Below are 13,555 nucleotides of genomic sequence, written 5' to 3' on the forward strand. Positions count from 1 at the left end.
AATTGAGGGCACACCATACATACTTCTATTAAGTGTATAAAAACGTTTAATACAATATTACCAGGTTGCTTTCACAGAACGAGCAAAATGGCGCATGCGCTGAAGCTTGTTAAGGAGGGATTGCGCAATCCGGGGTGAGGCCAGTTCAGAGTTGCCCCAAATTCACCGTATTCGGAGCAATTTGACATGAAATGGGCAAATATTATTATTTTGGCCACGGAAATGATTGAAAATGAGTGAAACTGTTTAAATACTGCTCAAATGGTAGTTATGGTGCAGATGCTCGAAAACAATAGATGTTATTGTTATTATTATTCACGTTTACTGCAGCTCATCATTCTCAGATCTGGCTGGTGAGGCCGTGCCTCCCCTGCCGTATTGGAGTGCACGTGCCTGGTATAACCTATAAGCAAATTATCATTAAATGATGACACAGTCTTGCATTGAAAATAATTTAGAGGAGGATCATTCATCAGCAGCTAAAAACAATTTTGAGTTACAGTACTGGCATGATAAGAACTTGAATTTAGTCAACTGGATGATAAATGTCAGCTTGGGGACATTTTGTTTGTGAACTGTCTGAACTTTTTAGAGGCTCTTGAGTTAGGCCTGCACCCATCCTTGGACAATTTTCTTTGGTTACAGCACCATTGGATGACAACACCCCCCCCCTTTTTTCTCTCTCTCTCTTTGTCCACTATTCCCTGACTTCATGTTATGAGGATGACGCTTTGTTTGTTTGTTTGTTTTATGTTTTTTTTGTTTATTAAAAACCTAATAAAAAGTTATCACAAAAAAATGATACATCAATTCTGTCACTCTTTTAAATTATCCAAAAATATTATTCATCCTGATGCCAGACAGGAGCAGCACCCCTCCACTCCACCCCCCCCCCCCCCCCCCCCCCCAAGACACAGACACATTCGTTTCGCCATCATCACAGCACAAGTTTGAGTTTGCTATTTAGATTTCTCTTTTATTTCATTATATTCTGTGCAAAGTAACAATGAGACAATAATGTACATATGTTCATATTGATCATCAAGTATTCCATCTTCTGCCGATACAACGGAAGATATTAATACAAATATCAATGCACTTTACAATGTATTGACTTTATCTACAGTAGAGTACAGACGTCAGACATTATGTGTCGGAGAAATTAGATTTGACTATTTTAATGTACATTATCTTGGTTAGTAGAAGATTTTGGTTAGTAGTGTGTAGAGACGTTCAGTTAGATAATATCCCTAACGCTCCTGACATTACCATCATTGATGAAACAAATAGAACCGTGACCACTGTGGAAATAGGCTGCTCTTTTGATTTACAGTTGTGCTCATATGTTTACATACCCCAGCAGAATAAACGCTTTCTTCGCGATTTCTCACAAAATATGAAGGATTACACAAAACCTTTTTTTTCACTCATTGCTAGTGACTAGCTAAAGATATTTATTAGCAATATTCTGTGTTTACTCTTTCAAAAGCATGATCACAACCCAAACTACCCAAATGACCCTGTTCAAAAGTTTACATACCCTAGTTGCTAATGCTGAATATGGCCCTGTTTAACATCAGGGACCGCTCTAAAATGTTTGTGGTAGTTGTGGATAAGGCTCTTAATGTTCTCAGATGACAGAACAGCACATTCTTCCTGGCAGAATGGTTGTTTCCTATAATATTTTTGGGTGTCTTGCTGGAACCTCACATTTGAGGTTTCCCCTGAATGGCTCAATGATGTTGAGATCAGGAGAGTGAGACGGTCGCTCAAAAACTTCATTTTATTCTTTCTGAAGCTAGTGACGGGTTGATTTGGCTTTCTGTGTTGAAATATTGTCATGTTGGCATGTCCAAACAATGGACCATGTGCAGCTTCAAGGCTGATGTGTGTCAAGTTTCCTCCAGTATTTTTCACAGGGCAATGTATTCATCATTCTGCGAGTATGGATCAAAAGTATAATGCATTTGTAACTCAAATGTCCCCATGAAATCAGTGGTCCATGACCATGTTTCACAGAAGGGTATGGTGTAACTTTCATCATAGGCTCCATTGACTGTTCTCCAAATGGTACTGTTAATAGTGGCCTAAAAAAGTTCCATATTGATCTCATTTTTCCAAATGACTTTATCACAGGCATTTTGATGCTTCTCACTGTGCTATTTGGTGTATCATATGCAAAATAACATGTTTGCATTTTTGTGGTAATGGCTTTCTCCTGGCAACCCCCAACAGCCCATCTTTCCTCAAGTGCCAACATTTTTTCATGTTGTCCTATATTTCACCTGAAGTTATTTTTTGGTTGTCCTATGCCTCCTGAACAATTTCCCTTGCAATGATCATTGCAATGCAATGATTCCCTTGCCCATTGGCTTGATTCCAACCAAACTCCTCATATTGCATTTCTGAATTGAAATTCCAACGGTGCCAACATGACAATATTTCGACACAGAAAGCCAAATCAACCCGTCATTAGCTTCAGAAAGAATAAAATGAAGGTTTTTGAGCGACCATCTCACTCTCCTGATCTCAACATCATTGAGCCACTCAGGGGAAACCTCAAATGTGAGGTTCCAGCAAGACACCCAAAGATATTATAGGAAACAACCATTCTGCCTGGAAGATGTGCTGTTCTGTCATCTGAGAACATTAAGATCCTTATCCACAACTACCACAAACAATTTAGAGCGGTCCCTGATGTTAAACAGGGCAATATTCAGCATCAGAAACTAGGGTATGTAAACTTTTGAACAGGGTCATTTGGGTAGTTTGGGTTGTGATCATGCTTTTGAAAGAGTGAACACAGAATATTGCTAATAAATATCTTAAGCCAGTCACTAGCCATGAGTGAAAAAAAAGGTTTTGTGTAATCCTTCATATTTTGTGAGAAATTGCAGAGAAAGCGTTTATTCTGCTGGGGTATGTAAACATATGAGCACAACTGTATATATGGACACTTGTTTTAATGACAAAATGCTTAAGTACCAGCCACTACTTGAATCAATCATGAATATGGGGTATAACGGCAAGTTAATTGTTCTTGTGTTTGGAAGCCTTGGACATGTACATAAATGCTTCCCTGTGTGACGATCCAAATAAAAGTACTAAACTCTCTCTCTCTCTGTGTGTGTGTGTGTGTGTGTGTGTGTTTGTGTGTGTGTGTGTGTGTGTGTGTGTGTGTGTGTGTGTGTGTGTGTGTGTGTGTGTGTGTGTGTGTGTGTGTGTGTGTGTGTGTGTTTGTGTGCGTGTGTTTTGCGGAAAGCAGAGGCCCCACAGTAGCAGCACTTGCCTGTAGGGGCCTCACAACAGCCTCACTGACGATCGAGGATGTATATTAAACCCAGGGTAGAGAGTGTGTGTGAATGTGGTGTGGACTCTGTGCAGGAGGGTCATTGTGTCTCCAGAGATGCTGTAGAAGGCCAGATTTCCTGCCCTGTGATCCACATACACTCCTATTCTGGAGCTGGCCACTAGAGGGAGTTTAGTGGGTTTATAATTGTGCCAGAAATTGGAGTATGAGCTGAAGAGGTACAGACTCCAGGACTGATCATTATATCCAAACAAACACTGAACACGCTCTCCTTTCCTGCTGATGCTTTTATATGACACTGCTATACCAACCGCTCCACTCCTCTCAACCTCCCAGTAGCAGCGTGCCGACACACCCTCTCTACACAGCACCTGGCACTGCTCTTCAAATCTGTCTGGATGATCAGGATATGACTGGGGGGCCTCATCTCTCCTCGCCACCCTCCTGTTCCCCTCAGACAGATGGAGGGTTCTGTGTGCTGTGTTTGGATCCAGAGTGAAGCGACAGGAATCTGATGGCGGAGAAGACAGGAAAATAGTTTTTAGTTCTGATAGTGTGTGTGTGTGTGTGTGTGTGTGTGTGTGTGTGTGTGTGTGTGTGTGTGTGTGTGTGTGTGTGTGTGTGTGTGTGTGTGTGTGCATGTGTCACAACTCACACTGTAAGAAGTCCTCTCTGGTCACTGGTTCAGCGATAAGAGCCTGGTCATCAGACACTGAGACAGAAAACATTGGTCAAGATATATGCATGGGCACCACAACAATATTGCTCTACTTTCAATCAGAGCAGTGAAGATCACTTGACAAAAGTGAGAAGACAAAGTGACACCATTGTTTCCCATACAAAGAGAAAACTAAGGCGGGCCGCCAAATTTGGCCGCCATAGTTTCAGAATCTCCTCACCATTGGTTTTGTCCCAATTCACCCTGAAGTAGAAATGAGACAACGAGCACTGAACCGTTAATTTTGCAAGACAGCAAGGAAAAGCTCCAGCAGAAATAGTGTAAGAGGAATGAGGTTCGGTTTAGCTAATATTTCAGGTAAGCAACAGCACCAAACATTATATGCTGTGATACTGTTGCCACCGATCGCGTGCCCTAAACGCCAGAAATGTAAGCTACCTGTAAAACAGGGGTCCCCAAACTTTTTTCTCTGGGGGCCACATTATCGTTCCTGACTGTGATCAGGGGCCAGGATCAATCATGTGGGCTTTATAGCCATAATTTCTAGCACAAAATAGTTCAGCATTACAAGCAAAAGAAGTGAGTACTTCACATGTCTTTCAATTTGAAATACCACAGGTATTCGTTTTCTAGTATGTAAAAATAGCAAGGAAAGGTTAGAAAAATATGGTGATTGACAGTTTATGAGTGATACAATAGAAATGCTAGGCCCGTTTTTATTACAATGAGATATAATAGCTTTGAAAACTCTGTCTTCAGGTATTTCTTAATCCAGTCTTGACTTAGCCTCACTGCACTGGCTCACATCCAGAATTGATGTCAAGATCCTTCCAGTGATTTTACTGATTATAGTATGGCTACTACAGTGCTGTGGAGGCTGTTGGAGGTCCTCAGTAGTGACCAAAGAAACTCAAGAGAAAGAACAATCTCTTGGCGGGGAATGCATTGGCCACGGTGTAGTACGGGGGCGTTGCCTGAGGACACGAGTGGATGGAAAATTAACTCCCTTGCGCATGGTCATTGGTCAGTGGGTGCGATGGATGCCATTTTCGTACTCCCTTGCACATGGTCAGTGGGGGCGACACCATGATGGATAATTTGTGGCCAAGTAACGGCAGCTGTTGGTCAGCAGTAATTGCTGGGGGTAATTAAGGACAGCTGACAGACATTCACGCTGTCCTATGACCTGTTCCACAGTGAATAACATTTCCGTACTCCCCTCGCCATCATTTCCTACTACGCTGTTATGACGTGAGTAAGCCCTCTTGTCTCAAGCCTCTTTGGTAGTGCCTTACTGCTTGGTGGCAGGGCAACTTTACTTCAAGACTTACTGCTTGGTGGCAGGGCACCTTTACTTCAAGACTTACTGCTTGGTGGCAGGGCACCTTTACTTCAAGACTTACTGCTTGGTGGCAGGGCACCTTTACTTCAAGACTTACTGCTTGGTGGCAGGGCACCTTTACTTCAAGACTTACTGCTTGGTGGCAGGGCACCTTTACTTCATGACTTACTGCTTGGTGGCAGGGCACCTTTACTTCAAGACTTACTGCTTGGTGGCAGGAGATCCTTACTGTGTGCTCTTCTGACTGGGAGTTCAGGATCAGGATCTGCAGACCAACACAGACACACATTCACCCACACGCATCATCCTGTGAGGTCTGGGCTGTAAGTGTTTTGATCTACTATTATTCTTCAGTTATGTAATCTACAGTACCTACGTCTAAGAAGACAATTGTGATCTGAATTATGTAAAACCATTCACACATATAGTGATGTGTGTGTGTGTGTGTGTGTGTGTGTGTGTGTGTGTGTGTGTGTGTGTGTGTGTGTGTGTGTGTGTGTGTGTGTGTGTGTGTGTGTGTGTGTGTGTGTGTGTGTGTGTGTGTGTGTGTGTGATGAGGACTCACATTGTATGCTCTGGATGATCTGGACATTTGTAACTGCTTCAGGATTTAAAAAAAAAAAAAAAAACATCAAATGGAAATGTCCCATCTTAAACGGCAAATTGGAAATAATAATAATTCTTATTTTTTGTCAAACCTGCTGCAGATATCTTGACTATTTCCTGCTTGAAGACTGACTCTAATTTCTCCTCCAGCTGCATCTTCAGTGCAGACACAGATTTCTTCAGGGGCTCCAAGGAGAAGTTTTGGCTGAAGGTCACGCTGGTTGAAATTGTGCTGTAAGGTCTCCCGGTGATGGACACAATGTTCTGCACAGAGAAACACAGACACTAGGGTGAGGTAGACCTACATGAACCCTTGATCAGCAGGACATTAACAGGGCTGTATCGCCACTGTGTTCAGCCATGTTTTGAACCCTCTAAAAAGTAATATTGTCTACCTTGAGGAAATGGATGGGATCCTGTGTCTGTGAAAGCTGCTTCATCTCAGCCTCTGTCCTCTTCAGCTCAGCAATCTCCTGCTCCAAACGCTTCAGGAGTCCTTCAGCTCGACTCACCTCAGCCTTCTCCTGAGCTCTGATCAGCTCTGTCACCTCAGAGCACCTTCTCTCAATGGAGCGGATCATCTCAGCAAACATCCTCTCATTTTCCTTCACTGCTGTCTGTGCACTGGACTGAGAGGACACAGACACAAAAACAAAAACAAAGACACAGACACACATACGCATGGAATTAGTTATTTTTTCAAATAATTAAAAAAAAAGAAAAACAATTGTGCCACACAATTCACAATGGCAGTGTGAGTGGAGGGTCATAGAGAAACACACAGTGTGAGTGGAGGGTTGCAAGTTTGCTCTGTGCTCAAGTGGAGGGGAATGTATTGCATATGTAGTGTAGCCTACCTTTTGGCAGTAGACAAATGACTAAAAAAATATTGCTGCAGATTGTCTACTCCTCTGGTCAGTTCTCACCTTGAGAGTCTCCACAGCCTTCCTCAGCTCCTGCAGCTCCTTCTCCTTCAACTGCATGATCTGCTGGCATCTTGTCTGGTTCTTCCCCAAACCATCCTGAACCACCAGGAATCAAACAGATGGTGAGTTGATAGTGTATTTCTGAGGGAGCTGTAGGTTGCATTGTAGAGTGAGGTGAAGTGGCAGCGACTATTCACAACAGTTGATACAACGTTATCTCAGCAAGACATTAAAGGAACAGTCCACCCATTTTTGATTTTCACATATTTGCAGTATCTCCAAGCATTATTCATTAATGTGCATATAATTTTCTTCTCAGTGTTTTCAGTAGGCTACTTAGATTGGATCAGAATTATTAGTATAGCTTAGCATAATCACTGGAAGTAAATGGGAACGTTAGCATCAAGCCACACGTGATCACAGGACTGTTAGGCTACATACATTTTAAAGTAGTTTATAATTACATTTGCAAATGTTTTGCTTGTTCCCATAGACTTGCATTGCTAAAATTAATTTGGCTATACTGTTAAAGTAGGCAATGCAAACACATAGACAAACATGATATGTAGGCCTACATTCATGAAATACTGCAAATATGTGAACATTTAAAAAAGAAAATGGTGGACTGTTCCTTTAAACAGGAGACAGACTAGAAGAACCTATTTGTCAGGACGGAAGCTATAGGCCTACTGAAGTTAACCTGTCAATGTTTTACTGAATGTCAGACATTGAACCCTTTCATCTAATAAACACACTCTTGTGTGCATCCAAGAAGTCCAAAGAAAAGACGTATTACTTAAGCTGTAGGTTATGAAGGCGTGCATGAGGGATACACAAGTATGCTTTTATTTCCACTTCTTACCTTTTTATGACTCCACTCTGCCATAGCCGTGACCGTGTCGTGGCCTTTATGATCGTCCACCGTACATAGATAGCAAATGCAACTCTGGTCGGTGCGACAGAAGATTTCAAAAACCTTCTTATGATGGGGACAGATCCTCTCCTGTAGTTGGCCCGTGGCATCGACAATGGTGTGACTCCTGCCTGGGTTAACTTCATCATGAACTTTCAAATGAGTGTCACAGTAGGATACCAAACACTCCAGACAGGACTTGACAGCTTTGAGTTTTCTCCCGGTGCAAACGTCACAGGCCACATCTCCAGGTCCAGCAGCACATTCAACAGCAGCTGCAGTTTGTATTCTGCTCTTCCTCATTTGATCTACAAGCTCGGAGAAAACATGATTCTTCTTTAAAACGGGTCTCGGAGTGAAAGTCTCTCTGCACTGGGGACAGCTGTAAACGCCCTTCACTTCTTCCTTATCCCAACAAGCCCCAATACAATCCAAACAGAAATTGTGTCCACAGTTGAGAGTCACAGGATGCTTCAGAAGATCCAAACAAATAGGACACATGAAAATGTCCTGGTTACTTGCCATCGCTTCAGAAATGTTCTAAAGTATTTTGCGAGAGGTGAACGTCAACAACAGCTCATCAGGTGCCACTCAGTAGTTTTGTTTGTACCTGTGGCGTTCCACTTCCTGGACGTATTCATATCCTGCTCTGGTATTCAAGGGGAGCTGCTGTCATCTAGTGGCCATCATAGTGTAGAACGCCCTAAAGTGGGATAGGGCCTACTGCCTAATAATTACTGCTTAAATGTGTGCGTGTGCAGTGTGCGTGTGCAGTGTGTTTATAACCTTTTAGTTTGTGTGTGTGTGTGTGTGTGTGTGTGTGTGTGTGTGTGTGTGTGTGTGTGTGTGTGTGTGTGTGTGTGTGTGTGTGTGTGTGTGTGTGTGTGTGTGTGCGCACACTCTGCCTCAAATGCTGACATAACACTACCAAACCAATAGCCTAGCTCTCACACAGACCCTTTGAGCATTTCTGCTCAACTTTGTGAGCTCGCAGAGAACCAGGTTACCAAATCAATGCTCTACCTACCATATCATTAACATGTGATCAAGACATGGACTGCCATGGAATATATTTTTTTAGAAAAAGTAAGAAAGAAAAAAGGATTTTAAGTGTGTAGAATCCTCACCCCAAAACTACAGCCAGCCTTTGTTTTTGGGATGTGCTTCAACTTCAACAAGTGTAAGAGTAACAATTACAATAAAGTTACATATGTTTCCATCGAAAAAAAATCCAGACATCCCAAAGCAGTGTGCAAAGGTGCAAATGTGCCAAGGGCAAGGCGCTGTGCAAATAAGCTTCAAGTAAAAGCATCGTGGTCATATTTCCTAAAATGTAACCTACAATTTATGTGGTCAGCAAAAGTTGGCTCTCCCTAGCCACCTGCCCTCCACTACTACTATTCAGCCATATTCTAATCTAACCACCAGGTGATATACAAATCTAACCACCACGCCATATTCCCCCAGCGCCAGGTGATATACCAATCTAACCACCACGTGCAGAGGTGCATCTTGCCACCAGGCAAGGCAGGCAGCCGCTTGGGGCCCCGAAGACCCTAGATAGTGAATAACCGCCCACATTTTTCCACAGTAGTGGTGAATTTGGTTAAAATGCTCATTCTTTTGGTTTTTCGCTTGGGGCCCCACCTGACCCTAGAATCGCCTCTGACCACGTGATTCCCCCAGCGCCAAGTGATATACAAATCTAACCACCACGCCATATTCCCCCAGCGCCAGGTGATATAGGCCTCCCAATCTAACCACCACGTGACCCAATCATGCATGTCACCACCCCCAGCCTGTCAATCGGTCTAAAACCAAAATCTGTCCGCATCAGTTGAGGTGACACTGAGACAATATAATAATCTCATCTAGTGAGCACTGGTGACTGATACAGTCTGTAGCTTACCAAATAGAGGAGAGAGAGAGAGAGAGAGAGAGAGAGAGAGAGAGAGAGAGTCATTCATGCTAATAAAGCTTTGTTGTTTGATTTGATTTGAGAGAGAGAGAGAGAGAGAGAGAGAGAGAGAGAGAGAGAGAGAGAGAGAGAGAGAGAGAGAGAGAGAGAGAGAGAGAGAGAGAGAGAGAGAGAGAGAGAGAGAGAGAGAGAGAGAGAATAATAATACCTTTGTTTTATATTGCCCCTTTCTAAACACCCAAGGTCGTTTTGCATAGGGTCATAGGAGTGGAGGAGGTCGGCAAGGTAGTGGGGTGCCAGACCATTGAGAGACTTGAAGGTGAGAAGAAGAACTTTGTGGATGATCCGAGACTTGACAGGGAGCCAGTGTAGCTGTCTGAGTACGGGGGTGATGTGCTGCCACGGCCTAGTGCCTGAGAAAATCCTGGCAGCACATTGGTAAACAAGTATTCCAACACTCAAACGCAAAATAATAGTAAACAACTCCATGTTAATTCAGATCAGTATTCCTTGTCTAGTATTCACACATAGGCCTATAGCTGAGATGATTATTACAAATGTTGTTGTTATCCTCTGCCAAAGAAGTTATGTTTTCGGTCACAGGTTTGTCTATCTCTTTGTCTGACTGTCAGCAGGATAACTCAAAAAGTCGTGAACGGATTTTGATGATATTTTGTGGAGTCGTTGTTGGAAACGAGTCTGACAAAAGGAACAAGTGGCTAAATTACCGTGATCTTATCTGAATGCAGGGCTTAAAAAAAAAAAAAAAAGATTCTTCACCATTGCAGGTTAGGGCGAATTTTGACATTCCAGTTTCTAACTAAAAAAAAACAAGGCAGAAAGACTTGGAAAAAATGTTAACATCAAATATTTTCTTGTCTAATAGTTCCCATGCAATAGAAGGCCTCTGGTCAAATGTTCTATCAAACAGCTTCCTTGGTGGACGTCTGCCCTCCCTGAGTGTATTTCTAGTTAGGCCTATTATTATTATTATTATTATTATTATTATTGTTGTTGTTAATGTTATTTTATGTGCAAATATATATGAGTCAGTAATCTCTTTCACAGCAGTAGCCTATCATCTGGGCCTATCCTGTGTGCTGACAGCCTGACGGCTACTACGGCAAGAGGGAAGGACCAGTCCATGCTTCGCCTTTCTCTGTTCTTGACTTGCAGGAGCTTCGGGCCAGTGCAGTGGGAGCTCGGCGAGTGAAAGGGGAGCTAGCTCTAGTTAGCTAGCAGCTAGCCGGACACACACAACACACACAACCATGACGGAGCAGGAGGGCTCGAAAAGCTCCAGCAGTGCGAGGAATCGAGGCGGAGTGCAGAGGGTGGAAGGCAAACTTCGCGCCAGCGTTGAAAGAGGAGACTACTATGAAGCTCATCAAATGTACCGGACGTTATTTTTTAGGTAAGGCAGCTTCTTCGCAGAAGAACAAGTGTGTTGGGGTTGCCTTCAGTTAGCGTTCCCAGGGCCTCTCTCTCTGCTTCCAGAGCCTTCCACTCTTCGACCGAACTTAGAACTAGTTCCCTTGTTTGTGATTGGTTGAGGGTAGGGGTTGGTCCCGCCTCCTCTGTCTGCTGAGCATTTTGTGTGGTCACTTCAGCCTGTCAGTCAGGTAAAGCCTCCGCAACAAGCTAGGCATCTATGCTAGGATCGGGGCACCAACCTAGCTAGGCACTATTTATTTATTTAACACTGAACTGAACTGTAACCGTTCTAGTGTGATCTGTGAAACGACTCTTCACTGTCCTGTCTGTTCCGTGTCTGTTGCACAATCAAGCCTAATGAATTCACCGTTTAAATGCAAACACCAATGAACAACTTTACCTGTATCCATTATCACGAACTAGCTGCGCTAATGCAGCAGCTAACACATCACAGTGGAAGCCCCCGTTTGGTTTTGACAACTGCATGTAGTCTATATTACAAATGGCCTGGGTTTTTTGGGGGGTGTCAGGTGTCGATGAGTAGTTGAGCAGAGGTGCTTCAACTGCGTATATTTCACGGTTCGGTCAGTGACGGTGAGGTTGGAAGAGTTGTGTTGTGGAATACCTGCTGACAGTGACACCGGTGCTGTTAGCTAGCAAGCTAGCAGCTGGGTGGGTTGGGTGTCAACAGCAAAACGACCTGTCACTTTTTTGCATCTGTCCTGACTGACACTCGACACGAACGAGTCAAGGAGAACGGTAGAAATCAAATGTTTCCGGCCACCAAAGTGACCTAGTGCTGTGGGTACTATCATGTGATTTCGTCTTAGCCACCTGGCGAGTTAGAATTATAACTAGCTACGCTATAGCCAGCAGCCCTGCTGTTTGGACTAATGCAAGTCGGTGGACCCATGGGGGTAAATGTTTAGGTGTGGATGGTGAGGACTGAGGACGTGCCCATACCACAGGGACACAGGAAGTCATTTTGACCAGGGGGTGCTATGATGGGTGGAGGGTCTGGGGAAAAAAAAATGAGTTTTTTAGATGCAATTTCCTGCATACTAATCAATTTTCGGGTGAGGAATGGCGAATCCCATCTGACTAACTTCCTCATATGTTTTAGCCTAAACATTACCATTTTTTCTTTACATCTCACTTTGAAATTATTAGGGGGGTGCTGCAGCACCCGGAGCACCCCACTTCCTGCATCCCATTGTGAGATGTCCCCACTTTTGAGATGTGGATGGGGTGGGACGTGACGTGTCCATGTCCCCACTTTTGACATTTTGAAATCAAATGTCCGGCTGTGCCCACCACTTTTTCCACAAATATAATGCAAACAAACATGGCCAACCTGCTGGCCAATTGACCACCTTTACAGCCAGAACAACACCCTCGAGTGCGCCCATCCAGAAGACCACACTACCTCTCTGTCTACTTTAGCTGGTAAGCGCTGCCTTTAGGACAGGGCATGATGAAAGCTTGATGGAGATGATACAGGGGGGTAGCCTGGTCCTGACCACCCCATAATACCACCATTTGATTCGTAGGGTGGCTCGCGAGGCTACCCTTGTTGTGATGGGGAAGGGGGGGGGGTAGCCTGGTCCTGACCACCCCATAATACCACCATTTGATTCGTAGGGTGGCTCGCGAGGCTATCTTGGTCCTCGTTGTGACTTTTAGCAGTAAATGTGCATGTGCTGGCGAGGCTACAGCTTGGGGGGGGGTAAGAGGAGTAGAGTAGAGTAGAGTATGGTAGAGTAGAGTAGAGTACAGTAGAATATCATGTATTAATCCTGTGGGAAATTAAGGTGTCCAGTTGCATAAATGCATACAGTAAATACACCAATACCGGCATTAACCATATAGCACATGCTTGCATACATTTAGCCAAAGTCAGATCTCTCTCTCTATCTCTCTCTCTCTCTCTCTCTCTCTCTCTCTCTCTCTCTCACGCTCTCTCTCTCGCTCTCTCTCTCTCTCTCTCTCTCTCTCTGTTTCTCTCTCTCACACTCACTCACTCACTCTCTCTCACGCACACACACACACACACACACACACACACACACACACACACACACACACAAATAGCATGCACAAGCACAGCTGTGGCTGGTGATGGGAAGAATAATGTGTGTGTGTGTGTGTGTGTGTTTTTGTTACAATACCTGGTGTGTGTGTGTGTGTGTGTGTGTGTGTGTGTGTGTGTGTGTGTGTGCGTGCGTGCGTGCGTGTGTGTGTGCAGGTATATGTCACAGTCCAAGTATGCGGAGGCCAGAGAGCTGACGTATAATGGAGCCCTACTGTTCTTCAGTCACCACCAGGTAATGTAGCACACACACACACACGCACACACGCACCACACACACACACACACACACACACACACACACCAGGTACTGTAACACACACACACACACACACACA

At 43.9% G+C, this 13,555-nt stretch overlaps 2 protein-coding genes across 2 annotated transcripts in view; one reads left to right on the forward strand and one right to left on the reverse strand.

Annotated features, from left to right (window-relative positions):
- Positions 1–3,231: 3,231 nt before the first annotated feature.
- Positions 3,232–8,359, reverse strand: LOC134465341 (tripartite motif-containing protein 16-like). The gene is made up of 8 exons (XM_063218969.1): positions 7,726–8,359; positions 6,870–6,959; positions 6,333–6,566; positions 6,030–6,201; positions 5,897–5,932; positions 5,537–5,596; positions 3,966–4,022; positions 3,232–3,821 (listed from the first exon to the last, which is right to left on the reverse strand). Exons 1-8 carry the CDS (start codon positions 8,299–8,301, stop codon positions 3,301–3,303), a joined length of 1,746 nt encoding a protein of 581 aa, XP_063075039.1. The 5' UTR covers positions 8,302–8,359; the 3' UTR covers positions 3,232–3,300.
- A 2,484-nt stretch (positions 8,360–10,843) lies between these two features.
- get4 (guided entry of tail-anchored proteins factor 4) overlaps positions 10,844–13,555 on the forward strand; it is an 18,293-nt gene continuing 15,581 nt past the window's right edge. Inside the window, exons 1-2 of the mRNA XM_063217110.1 lie at positions 10,844–11,108; positions 13,374–13,452. Of these exons, the coding sequence (XP_063073180.1) occupies positions 10,966–11,108; positions 13,374–13,452 (222 nt within the window). The 5' untranslated portion in view covers positions 10,844–10,965. The remainder of the gene's footprint in view (positions 11,109–13,373; positions 13,453–13,555) is intronic.

The sequence above is a fragment of the Engraulis encrasicolus genome, chromosome 2 (genome assembly GCF_034702125.1).
Source record: "Engraulis encrasicolus isolate BLACKSEA-1 chromosome 2, IST_EnEncr_1.0, whole genome shotgun sequence".
Classification (NCBI taxonomy): domain Eukaryota; kingdom Metazoa; phylum Chordata; class Actinopteri; order Clupeiformes; family Engraulidae; genus Engraulis; species Engraulis encrasicolus.